The 13,753-nt window shown below is 39.9% G+C and overlaps 1 protein-coding gene across 2 annotated transcripts in view; it reads right to left on the reverse strand.

The window, feature by feature from the left end:
- The window catches only part of GRK3 (G protein-coupled receptor kinase 3), a 163,399-nt gene that overhangs the window by 48,526 nt on the left and 101,120 nt on the right, over nucleotides 1-13,753 (reverse strand). For both annotated transcript variants that reach the window (XM_050745912.1, XM_050745913.1), the window contains 5 exons: nucleotides 12,669-12,743; nucleotides 8,552-8,613; nucleotides 3,774-3,825; nucleotides 1,870-1,961; nucleotides 990-1,089 (listed from right to left, as the gene is read on the reverse strand). In XM_050745912.1, the coding sequence (XP_050601869.1) occupies nucleotides 990-1,089; nucleotides 1,870-1,961; nucleotides 3,774-3,825; nucleotides 8,552-8,613; nucleotides 12,669-12,743 (381 nt within the window). The remainder of the gene's footprint in view (nucleotides 1-989; nucleotides 1,090-1,869; nucleotides 1,962-3,773; nucleotides 3,826-8,551; nucleotides 8,614-12,668; nucleotides 12,744-13,753) is intronic.

Below are 13,753 nucleotides of genomic sequence, written 5' to 3' on the forward strand. Positions count from 1 at the left end.
CAGATCCTTTTGGTGAAGACCTTATTTAGAATCCAGCCATGGGATCTGGAAGTCCCTCACATTTCTCACTGAATATAAATCTTCCTGGCTGGAGTATCTACAGTTTCATTCACATGTGGGGTACACAGTTAGTGTCTGGCCCCTCCACGCTCGCTCACCCCATGCCTCTCCCTCTCTGTCCTGACTCCCTAACCCACTCTGAACACCAGGTCCCAGCCATGCCAGTGCACACGCGCAGGAACAGGGTACTGGGAGGATGGGTTTTTGGATGTGTCTTCACTTACACTGGCATCTGTACAGACACATAAATGCTGAGGTTTTCATCTTAGGTAATACCATTAACAGAAAAAGAAATTGGAATGGGCAGCTATTTAGTAAGAAGATGTAGGGTAAAAGTGGGGTCACACATGTTGAGCTAAAAATGATAGCTTAGTATACAAAGAAATTGTCCAGTAAGTAGAAATACGGTGCTAGAAATGGAAAGGCTGATAATCAGAGTAGCAGGTAGGTACTGGCAGGTACCAGTCACCTTCCAGGGAAACACTGACTAGGGACAATCTCAAAAGGACAATTCAGATGTGACTAATCCAAGTCGCTTCTCTCGATTTGCTTCTGAAGGACAGAAGCCACTTTTCTCTTACTTCTCCTCTCTAGGTTAGTCCTTCTTGCCAGTCGTTTAGTCAAGGCTTGACTATATTCCAGTGATTTTTCTGGTTATCATTATTTTCTGCCATCTCCACTACCATATTCTGCAAAGAAGGAAGTCAAGGACAAATAAATAGACACTAAAGGGAGAAGCCATGCGTGTGCATAATGGAGTTGGCTAGTGTTCTTCTAACTTGCAAAATCAAATAAAGAGATACTATCAGATTCTAACCCACCCAAGAACTCGCAGGCCTTATAATCAGCTAGAAGGAAAAATAATAAATCATCCTGCTATAAAACAAACAAAACATTTTTAAAAGAAATGCCGGAAATGGAATACTTACTCCTGTGCTGACAAGAGACAACATGATTCTTTCATTTAAGGCTAATGTTTCTCCTTGCTTCATTTTGATCCTCTTCTTATCTAAGCATTTCATTGCATACCTAGAAACATAAATTTATTGAAAAATCTATGCTGCAAATATATCTAGACTAATTTAAACAATATACATCATACTGGGGCAAGTTTCTGAATATTTAGGCCATGTTTGAAAGAAGCAGAGTAGCACCCAAGCGCCATGCAAGAAGTATTTTTATTTTGCATGTATTGTGAAAATGAAATCAAGCAATACTTAAGAGATTTGTATCATTAAATGGATACAAATCCCAGTGAAATAAATGATAAGGCAGATGAATATAAATAAATTTTATTATGACTGATAATGGGGGCATATGTATATATTTAGCAGCTAGGAATTGTGAATTCAGCAATGGTCAATTTTTGTTTTGTTTTGTTTTGTTTTGTTTTGTTTTTTTGAGACAGATCTCACTCTGTTGCCCAGGCTGGAGTGCAGTGGCGTGATCTTGGTTCACTGCAAGCTCCGCCTCCTGGGTCCATGCCATTCTCCCACCTCAGCCTCCCAAGTAGCTGGCCCGCCACCACACCGGCTAATATTTTGTATTTTTAGTAGAGATGGGGTTTCACTATGCTAGCCAGGATGGTCTCGATCTCCTGACCTCATGATCTACCCGCCTCGGCCTCCCAAAGTGCTGGGATTACAGGCGTGAGCCACTGTGCCCGGCCTACAGCTTAATTTCTTTTGGAGGTAAAGTACTTCAAAAGCAATGTCATAGGCTTCCATGTTTCTCTACAGGAATTTTCTTTTCATGCAAATATTAAAATCTTAATAGTGCCAGTAAAACATACGAACACTGAAAGCTTACATTTTTCCAGTGTCTGCTTTCCTGCACCCATAAACTTCCCCGAATCCTCCTCGTCCAATAATCCTATGCACACTGAACTCATTCATGGTCAACTGGGAAATCCAAACACAAAATGAAAACATAAGATTACATAAAGCTATGGTGTTTTAAATATTTTTTCATGCAAAACATAGACAGTAATTAAAATAGCAATCTGACTTAGGGATCTACCCTTTTCATGACTGAGTCTTTAAGCTGAAGGATGAGATGCCCCAGGAGCAAGATTTTCCACAGACTCCCTCAGCTCCACCTCCAGGATAAACGAGGCACCAAATGGAGGCACGAGGGAAGATGATGGAGTGGAACCAAGCCGAACTGTTTCTCCATTCTCACGAATCCCAGATTACAATATGTATATCTTGAAGACAAGTGAATGTAAAATGTCTAATCAAAATGAAAAGTAGCCTTAGCTACTCCAAAGCCTAATGTCTGGGAACAATCCAGTGCTTCCAAGAACTATCAGAGTTGAAAAATGAGAGTCCATGTCAGGGGCATCTATGTGTTTATGATACGAGGCCATATGATCAGGAAACCCAACAGATGCAGGCCATGTGAAGTTGTTATTGATAACATTAGTGAATAGAGAGAACTCATGCTGGCCATGTGAGCGTGAAACAAGGCTAAATGTGAGTAAAGTATATACAGAGGCTGTATTCATAAGCACTTTCCTTCAGTCAATAATATCTCAGTAATGCCCCACTTCATCATTAGATTTAATAATGTGAAATGGCACAAAGACAGATAGTGAATCTGACATTTCACATAAGAGGTCATAAGACAATAGCAAGTACCTATTACTTTACATATCCTGGAAAATTAAAGGTGGGATTCTTTAAGGGTTCCCCCAAACAACCTTAAACATCGTATAGAAACCTGCATTTGGGCCACAGAATTCACGTTTGATTCTCAGAGTCCACAAGGACACAGGGTCACAGGGTCTCCCGAGGCAGAAGCATATGAAAGAACCAGAGCAGAGATAAGGGGTTTTTAGGGTATGTGTTATTGCCTCTTGCTTCTAAATCCTTCCAGGAAATATCATGGGGAAAGGAGGTTAGAAATTTAAAAAAAAAAAAAAAAAGATCATTTCTTGGCCTTTTAGTGAAGATTAAAAAGAGCAAATATTTTTAAAAATATTTTTAAAAAAACAAAACTGCTCTTCCAACAATACCATTCAAGTAAAAATCTAAAAAAAAAAAAAAAAATTCCAGTTGATTGTTTTGCCCAATTGCAAGCCTATGAGAAGGGAGATTGTAAAACAGAAGGTAAGAAAGACTGTGCAAAGAAATGTGGGCATTTTCAAACTGCAATAAGGATGATGCAATAAGAATTATTGAAATTGAAAACTTAAAGTAGATGCAACACTAAGGAGATGACGTGTTAGAACGTGGCCTGGATTGGAAGATTGCTTTTATCACTCTCAAAATGATAAAAAAGAAGATGAAGCCTCGGTCTGATAAAAGACGTCATTATTTTTATTATGACACTCAATTTGTATTACTACATCTAATAATAAGAAAAAGAAAAGGAACTCTACCAGAACGGCAGAAGGCAAGGACATGAAGGACTTACATTAAGTAAAAGATTTGTGTTTTTACTATTTTTGTTAAAGAGTCAATTGCCGCTTAAAATATCCTTTCTTACATAAATAAGCACATTCTCATCTGAATATGAAAACGAATTAAAGCTCCAATTGTTTATAAGGAAGCATGGGAGGGTGAGTGCTTAGTACTTAAAGCTGAAGAGAGACATCTGTGTGGGCAGTGGACCCTCTGGGAGTACGTTCCAGAATCAAGTATTTTCTCATGAGGTTAAGCCAGAGGAAGTTTTTATTTCAGAAAAAGAAAAAAGAAAAGAGTGATACTCACATGGATATTTAATTCAACGTTTTTCCACTGACAAAATCTAGTGAACTTGTCACTAAAAGAGAATAAAATAATTAGTAAAAAGTTAAATATTAAATTAACTGGATTTACAAAACAACACTGTAAGACAGACTAGAACGGCATTCTTGGGTAGCTTGTCAAATAAAGTACGTTTTCTTAAACCCTTTTTCACAGAGCATTTACCAGTATTCATGGCTTTATTTCATGATTCAGATGAAAGAGCTCATGTTTCTTCTTAATTGTCATAGGCTATGGTAACACTTTTATCTGAATAAGCACAGACCAATAGGGAGATAATATGAACCACACATATAATGTAAATTTTAATAATATACTTTAGGTAACCCAATATATTTAAAAATTATTTCAACATGAAATCAATATTAATTAATGAGATATTCTACATTCTTGTTACTATATTAAGTCTTTGAAATCTGATCTGTATTCTGTACTTAAAAGCACATTTTAATTTAGACTTGTCACATTTGAAGTGTTCAATAGCTGTATTTGGCTACTGGCTACCATATTGGACAGCCATGGCTTTTAGAGCACAGCTCTAAGACAAAAAATTAATGTTTACAATAATTCTAAGAGTAGCCACGTGCCAGGCCTGCTCATGTATTCCTCCTACCGACTCTACAGCCAGGTACTATTATGATCCCCATTTTACAGCTGAGACCAAGGCATCAAAATGTTCAGAGGCTTGGCCAGGGTCACACAGTGACAGAGTGGGACAGTGGAATTTGAACCCAGACCAAAAGAATCTAATGTATCGTCTTAATCAAGATTTAGTACTGCCTCTCAAAGACACAGGTAGCATAGAAGAGAAACCCTCAGTCTAGAATCCCAAGAGGCAGTAAGTTCGCCACAATGACATGCTCCCACAATTCACTCAACTGCTTGATGAGTGTTTTCTTTATCCATGAGGAAAAAGATATATCCTGTATCTATTTAAAAAGACATTTTGATCACATTTTTTATTAATGAGCAACATATCTGTAAGGTGGGTTTTTTTTGTTTCTGTTTTTTGTTTTTTGTTTTTTTGAGACGGAGTCTTGCTATGTCCCCAGACTGGAGTGCAGTGGCACAAACTCCGCTCACTGCAAGCTCTGCCTTCCAGGTTCACACCATTCTCCTGCCTCAGCCTCCCGAGTAGCTGGGACTACAGGCGCCCGCCACCACACCCAGCTAATTTTTTTTTTTTGTATTGTTTGTATTTTTTGGTAGAGACAGGGTTTCACCATGTTAGCCAAGATGGTCTCGATCCACCCGCCTTGGCCTCCCAAAGTGCTGAGATCACAGGCATGAGCCACCCTCCCGGCCAGGTGTTTGTTTTTTAAACTATTTTCAAAATAAATGCATTCTAGATTGAACACTTTTTTTTTTTTTTTTTTTTTGGTTTTTGTTTTTGTTTTTTGAGACAGAGTCTCAAAAAAAAAAGTCACCCAGGCTGGAGTGCAGTAGTGCGAACTCAGCTCACTGCAACCTCCATCTCCCAGGTTCATGCCATTCTCCTGCCTCAGCCTCCCGAGTAGCTGGGACTACAGGTACCTGCCACCACACCCGGCTATTTTTTTTTTTTTTTTTTTGTATTTTTAGTAGATACAGGGTTTCACCATGTTAGCCAGGATGGTCTCAATCTCCTGACCTCGTGATCCACCCACCTCGGTCTCCCAAAGTGCTGGGATTACAGGCGTGAGCCACCGCGCCTGGCGATTGAATACTTCTTAAAAGTAGAGAACATTGTGGTGATGGTTCGATCTCATTTTGCCCCTGGCATGATTCATTACACAGACACAGGATTCAGGGAGAGAGGGAGGAAGGGAGGAAGGCAGTTACAGGTAATATCAGCATCATACTGGAATGCCTTAAAGACATCCAAATATCACAGTTCCCTAGGGGCTTCATTTAATGAGCTTTACAATTTTTTTTTTTTTTCTTTTGAAGACAGGGTTTCACTCTGTGTCCCAGGCTGGAGTGCAGTGGTGCAATCCTAGCTCACTACAACCCTCAATTCCTAGGTTCAAGTGATCCTCCCGCCTCAGCCTCCCAAGTAGCTAGGACTACAGGTACACACCACCACACTCAGCTATTAGTTTTTAATTTTTATTTTTGAAGACATTGGGTGTTGCTATGTTGTACAGGCTGGTCTCGAAGTCCTAGCCTGAAGCAATCCTTGCTGCCTCAGCCTCCCAAAGTGCTGGGAATACAGGGGTGAGCCACCACACCCAACCAGTAGACCTTTTAAAAAATAAGGATCTGTAACAAATATTTCTGAGGCTAATAATCAAATTAAAAATCAAAAGCAGAGGAACAGTTGCAATTACAATAGCATCTTTTTTTCAATTAATCTAAAATGACTCACAAAGAGTGTTTCACTGATCCTCCTAACATGTCTGATGAAGTTGGTGAATTAAAATTATGTTTTGAGAGTTTCTAAGAGTTATTTCAACCTATTTTTTAAAAGCATGGTGCATGCAAAAGGCAAAAGCACATTTGGGTGCACTCTGCATTTATAAATCTATGACAGGTCTTTGAAATTCACTTGGTTTGTTGGGCTAGCTCATACCTGTTTTCTCACAGATTCTGGAGTCCAGAGCTGGTGACAGGGATGGAAATCTGACACATTTTACAACTAGCTGAGGAGGGTTAACAAACAAGGAAGAGAGAAGTGCCCACATATTTTGCCCACTAAGAATGGATTTGCTGTAACAAGTTCCTCTTTAGGAAGTACAGATGGCCCTGAGTATCTAGGCTCAGTTCTGTCTCCACGGGGGTTATCTGAGTGCTATTCCCAACCAATGCCTGGTTACTGAGTGGGACACTTTGACAGGAGGGGAACTGTGGCAAACGAAAGAGCCCAGACAATTACAGGGCTTCAGGTAGCTAGAACCCTTGCAGATGACTTAAAAGGATCTTGGAGAGAAGATCAGAGGTTAAAGACATGGAAACGCCTGGGATGCAGTAAGGGTGGAGTAGAAGAAGTGTTTTTAACTCTGATTCCTGACTCAGTCGTTGTCCTGCTGAGCTACTGAAGTTCACTGCCTGAATGAGGCACAAAGCTCTCAGCTAGAAGACAGAAAGCCTCCACTGCCCTCTCCAGTTCTGCCTCACCTGTAACTCAGCCCCATAGCCCTGCTTGGACCTCAGGGAAGGTGGGAAGACATTGCACACGGCCCTGCATTGCTGATGGCTGCCTCTTTACCATCAGACTCAGGGTGGTCATGGAAAAAAATCGCCTTTTCCATGGCGCCCTGCATGTGCCCAGTCCCAATGAGGTCAAAGGCTACATGACCATATTGATGGAGTCCCTGTGCTTTTCAAAATCAAAGCTCCAAATGTATCACCTGACATGAATTTTTTTTCTAATTTGATAGAAATTAACACATCAACTTTAAAAATAATTTATTCATAGAAAATTGTAATGGCTGCAGAAAATCCCGTGTGCCTGCTTGCCTAAAATGCAAACAGCGTCATTTGCATTTATTGCAAGCATACGAAATGACTGGCTCAAGGAGTGAAAATCACTATTATCTGTGAGCCTGGTTTCAAGCGAAAGGATGCATGGCAAAGTTATAAAATATCCATGGGAGAACCTCATCCCCACTTTTAACTACCTTCCTCTCTCTCCTTTCTCCCCTAAGGATCACACAAAAGTTAGGTTTACCCAAGAGTTGGGAAAGGTCAGATTTTAGGACCAACAGCCACGGAGATGGCTCAGGAGTTGGCTGCAACTCGGCCCTGAGCCAGCAGCCCACCCTTTCCATTTGATGCGGGCGCTTTTTGGCAAAGCTCCTGCTACTACTCAGAAGACAGCGGTCATTTGTATGAATATTAGTTTCCCAACATACTGACTCTACTCCAGGATAAAATTATCTCTTGAACTCCAATAGAATTGCGACACAACTTTCTTTTTAATTGCTTTAGTTCTGTGAATTTGTGGAGAAGAAAACTACAGTAAAGTAGCGATTGTTCTTAAAGGGCAATTACTGAGCAGCTGCAGAAAGCTCTAGCATGAGATATCATCATCATGTATATTGTCTAGAAATTAGCCAAGCTCATAACGTAAAGTCAGTGGCAATGCAGATTCTGTTTTAGAAGGTCCAATTTCAGTGGTGCATTGTCACAGAGACATACTCAAAAACTGAAGAATTGACCAGTAGGTGCCTGAAAAGCGTATGAACTGGACATTTTTATAGGTGTCACTAAAAAGTTTCAGAATATTACATGATAAACATGTTCTATAGTTTGAGTAACCAAGGGACATATTTATTAGGTATTTAATGATGTACACGATTATAAACAGACATTGACCTATGTCCTTAAATTCTAATCCCACATAAATCTCCTACACAGAATCTACCACGCTGCCACTTTTCAACAAGTTCAGGCTTGTCCTACTTTGGGAGACATGTTTCCAAAATCCAAGCAAATGAATCCAATAAATTATAGTCAAGTTTGCATTATTAGCAAAGGTCTCCCAATAAGATACTTTTTAAAATTGAGGTTCCTCAGTGTATATTTTAGACTATATTGAAGCTAAGAAATTGAAGGTCAAAGAGATGTTAAGATAGACAAACCCTAAAGTTATAATGTAAAGTACTGAGGAAACAGCTGAACACAAAGCCTGGCACATTGTATGTGGTCAATGAATACTTGCTGAATGATTAACACACATTCTAAGGTCAGCATTTATAGCATAAGATGAGGTACACATACACAATAAAAAATTGTGTGTATACATGCATAAAGTTTCATACCTTTCCATAAATTTTTGAAAAATGTCGCCTCGAAGACTTTCACAAATTTCTTCTATGTATGGCTGGAAGAGATGGAAAAGAAATTCCACACTGAATGAATCGGAACGTATCAAAAAAACACAAACCAGTGAGACTCAGGTTAAGCGAAGTTCCCAATTATGCACTCCCCATAGCATCACGTCTGGTACCTGCCCTTCTCTGTGCTTGTCTAATATTCACTAATGGATTCGTCAATATTTATCTATACCACTTGATTCCATGAAGACAACACAGACAGGTCTGCCCTGTTTGCCACTATATTCCTACTACCTAATATGACTCCTGGCAAGTTACAGACACTTACTCCCTGAGCAGGGCTTGCTTCACAGAGGTGTGACTCGGAAAAGTCTGGTGCTGGGTTTAAAGCTCTGTTGTTGCCATTTCTGAAATTCTTCATCATTTTTGTATGAGGAGCCCTGCATTTTCATGTTGCACTGGGCCCCACAAGTTATGTGGCACAACTTGTAGGCTAATACAAGCATCTGTAATCTGCACTGAGTTTTAAAAACTCAAAGCTAATAGGTCCATGAAATGAAATTTTTTTTTAATTAGCTGTTTTATTTATTGATTTTCTATCTCTTAGAGTCATAGAGATACCCACAGGGGAGAGTTGATCCAATCCCACTCCTCATCTTGCAGGTAAGGCTACCGGACTGCAGGCAGTGCACTCCCAAGGTCTCTGAGAAGGTCCATGGCTAAACTGGGGTTAAGGCGAGGGTTCCTGGTTCACATACACAGCGCTCTTGCCCTCCTGGAGGACAACTACCATCTACTTCAACTTCAGGCCACTTTACCCATTACTGAAGAAACAGCATCAGCTTTCCTTTCCCATGTGATGAACTTTTAAAATCAAGAACTATAAAAATATAAAGTGCCAATATTTCACAGTTCAGCCCAGAGTCAATTAGATAGTTTCAGGAAACATTTTGGCACCCTTGGTTCATTGAATGATCCAAATTTAAACTTTTTTTATGTCTTCATAGATCATTCTGAAAGTTTACAAAAAAAAAAAAAAAAAGAAAAGAAAAGAAAAACTACATCATGGAACAGTACAAACCAAGCGACGAGAATAGGAAGTCTGCAGAAGCCACAGGAACCAAACATGGGCTGGGAGGCAGCTGCAGTCCTTCTGGGAGCCTTGCTTCCTGCAAGCAGAAAGGACGCTAGCCTGGAGGGCAACATGGGGTAGGGGGTAGTGGTGGGGGGTGAGCCAGTCTACGCCAACTTGCAGAACTATCCCTGTCCTGGGGAAGGCACCACAGCTAGTTGCAAAAACCATATGGACTTTGTCCCCTTCGTGGTGAAAGAGGAAGCTAAATTATCTCTCTCTGAAGTTCCTTCCAGCTCTGAAATCCTATGATTCCAGGAAACACACAACATCTATCTTAGCCAAGTCCTCAACAAGTCTCAAGAGGTTCAAAAGAGTCAAGAGACGAAATAGGTTCAAATGTTCAAAGATCTAACAAAAGGCTACATTTATAGATCACAGATTTTTCTATTTATAAAAGCTATTATGTCAATTAATATTTTTCTTTCACATTTTATCAAACATCCCTACATTCTGCTAATAAAGTGAAAGATGAGTGTCACTGGGAATTTCTAAGACTACACAGAATCTACCACGCTGCCCCTTTTCAATAGAAGGAACTGCAGCAGGCCTGCTAAGGCGTATGAAAGCCAGAGTTCAACAGTGACATCAGGATCAGACTACTTTCCCTCTCTGATCCTCAGTTCCCTTAATCTGTAAAAGAGAACAGTCGTATCTAAGTTGCAAGGCTGTTGTGAGAATTCGGTAAGATTAAGAATGCTGAGAGCCGAGCTCAGGGCCCAGTGCATTTTAGAAGCACCCAAGCACAAGCCAGGGCCCCTCCCAAGCCCGCCACCAATGGACCTACCCACTTACTTACTTCTAAAGGCAATCTTACAACAAAAAGAATGTAATAAAAAGCATTTGTATTTACTTTAAAAAGTTTTGTTTTACTATGAACTTCAACTGACTTTATTGGTTAATGTACCTCTGTAAACAGGACATTCAGACACATACTTTTTACTTATACTTAGTCATTATGCTCTGATGGTACAGAATACATAGAATTGTATTAAGACACTATTTTAATAAACATTATAATATTCTCTTCACCTCTGAAATAAGAATAATACCCATTCTATATCCATTTAGCCAGAAAATTATTTTGACTATGTTTTTTTTTTTTTTGAGACGGAGTCTCACTCTGTCCCCCTTGCTGGAGTGCAGTGGCCGGATCTCAGCTCACTGCAAGCTCCGCCTCCCGGGTTCAGGCCATTCTCCTGCCTCAGCCTCCCGAGTAGCTGGGACTACAGGCGCCCGCCACCTCGCCTGGCTAGTTTTTTTGTATTTTTTTTTTTTTTTAGTAGAGACGGGGTTTCACTGTGTTAGCCAGGATGGTCTCGATCTCCTGACCTCGTGATCCACCCGTCTCGGCCTCCCAAAGTGCTGGGATTACAGGCTTGAGCCACCGCGCCCGGCCTTGACTATGTTTTTAACAAACAAAACAACTCGGTAAAGTGTTTTTTAAAAGATATATGAAAGAAATTGCTTCTAAATTGAGTGTTTTTTGAAGGTATGAAAAGAATCCTAGTGGTCTTTGTATCTCCACTGGAACAATGTTTTTTCAATGTTATTTATGTTATAGTAGAAGCTAAAATCAGATTTGTAACACCCATGTATTATGAGGTATAGTTTAGCAATGTTAAATGTAATTGACCATGAGGCTGTCTACGTACCATGGCAAAGTCTGATGAAAACTGAAATTCTGACACTCAAGTATCATGGAAGCAACAGAAAGCAGATATTGACATTGTACTTTCTGACTGTAAGATGTGTGATAATAGCTAACATTTGTGGAGCACAGTGATGGGCGGGCCTCGTACAACGCAACCCGTGTGTGCCCTTCTCACTGAATCCTCAAGACCTCCCTTTGAGGGAGCGCGCAGTGTCGTCTCCACTTTGCAGATGAGAAAACTGAAGTTAGGAAGGTGGAGAAGCTTACCCAAGGTCCTCCAGCTGCGGTCCTGGGACTCAAAGCCAGGTCAGGTCAATGAACTCCATAACCCAAGCTTATAACCCACTACTATCCAGACAGGTATTACATTTTATGAAAGTCCATCTAATTATTGTCACAGAAAGGTAACACCCAGTTTGTTACTATCTAAAGGCTCTAAGAGCCAAATCGGCATTTGCTCTGCCGAATAATCAAATTCATTTTGCATAAACACTATCATAAAATGCCAAAGTCAACTTACCTCCCTTTAAATGACCAACTTGTCCAGGAAAAAGATGAGTTGATTATTTTCATTTATTAAAACCAATATATTACTCAATGACATTCTTTCCTATTTCTTGTAATTCACAGAAACATGAAAAGCACTTAGTCACTGAAGAATCTGACTGTCCTTGTAAACCACTGCCACCTCTATAAAAAACACAGGATGGAAAAGGCTTTTGGGAGGAGGTGAAACCACCTCATCTAAAGAATGCCAAATATATAGGCCTTTTAGTGGGGAATTTGATTTTCCAAGTCTTGTCATTTAAACCTATATGACTGTATTGTGTTCAAGATATGAACAACCAAGGTAAAATACAATTTTCCATGACTCAAAGATCACTCAAACATTTGCTCCTGAATCTTGAAAATAAATCGTATTTCCCGTAGAGGATAATCACAGCAAGTATCAACAGCCTGGCACTACAAAATAAATCTTGTCGAGTCTTTGCTCATCACAGGTGCTAGAATGTCAAACGGGAAAAAAAGCTTTCTTCTCTGATATCTTATCTTGACTGATTTCTAGAACATAATGTTACTGCAAAGCTCTGGTGGCCTTTTTCAGAAAAGGCTTTATGAAGCACATTGGTAAGAGGACACTTTGCAATGGGAAGACAAGCGATAATAAACTCAAATTGTCCCAGACAAAGCTCCAGATTAGAACACAGTCTGTACAAAGCAAGTCCTCTAGTGTAATTGCACATGCGGAAAGAATGTCACCAAGACCAACTGTTAAGCAAATATTATCTATTTATTTTGGAATCATTTTAACTTACCTGAAAAAGAGTTGATGTCACTTGTTTCTTGGATAAATGACTTTGTACGTGTTCTACAGCTTGCTTTGAGAAAGGCTATCAAAAGTCAAAAATAATATTTTTTAACAATAAGATGTAACGAATCTGTGTATGTTATATAATATCACAACAGATAAATTTAGCACAGCAATTACTAAACAGTAACCTATGGTAATTATATTAACAAACACTCTTTAAAAATCTGTTGAGTATTTACAGGCAATCCCAGCAAGTGCTTGTTCCTCTGGGCATCCAGTTCTTAGCTACATGTCCAGAAGAATGACCATGCAGGGGCTGACACTATGCAATTCCAGAAGGGTTCAAGATCACTCTGATAATAAAGTGTAAAGAATCCTATTATCAGGCCAGTGCACTGGCTCATGCCTGTAATCTCAGCACTCTGGGAGGTCGAGGCAGGAGGATCACTTGAGCCCAGAAGTTGCAATCAGCCTGGGCAACATAATGGAACCTCATCTCCATGAAAATAAAAATAAAAATGAGCCGGACATGGTGGTATGCGCCTGTAGTCCTAACTACTCTGGAAGCTGAGGTGGGAGGATTATTTGGACCCTAAATATATCCATCAACAAACTGATAATGGGGTTGTAAAAATGTAAAATTTCCACCAAATAAGAGAAAATACACAAAAATACCCCTAAGAATTAATGTCAGGATTACAAAGTCAAGCCATAGCGGTAAAAGGCTCTAAGTTAAGGAAAGTCTTACTGTAACCCCAGCGAGGGCAAAAACAATGGAGCTTCCACTGATAAAAATTAAAAGGGTATCCTCCCCACTCCAAACTTCACATTGTGTCTTCTTTAACAATGCACAATAAGAAGAAAGGCTTAAAAGTACCATCATACGAATAAACACCCTGTAAATTGTTGAACTACATAAAAACTAAGTTTTCGGAGGCTTTCCCATTGAACATCTGGCATTCTTCAAGCGTTCAGTCCTTCCCTACTGAGGCAGCAAGGCAGGGAGTGGCAACAATTAGCCCTAGGCCCAGAAATTTCTTCACCAAGCCAGGTGGGTCCAAGGAACAGAGCAGTGCATGCCACAAGAAA

This window comes from Macaca thibetana, chromosome 10, assembly GCF_024542745.1.
Source record: "Macaca thibetana thibetana isolate TM-01 chromosome 10, ASM2454274v1, whole genome shotgun sequence".
Classification (NCBI taxonomy): Eukaryota; Metazoa; Chordata; class Mammalia; order Primates; family Cercopithecidae; genus Macaca; species Macaca thibetana.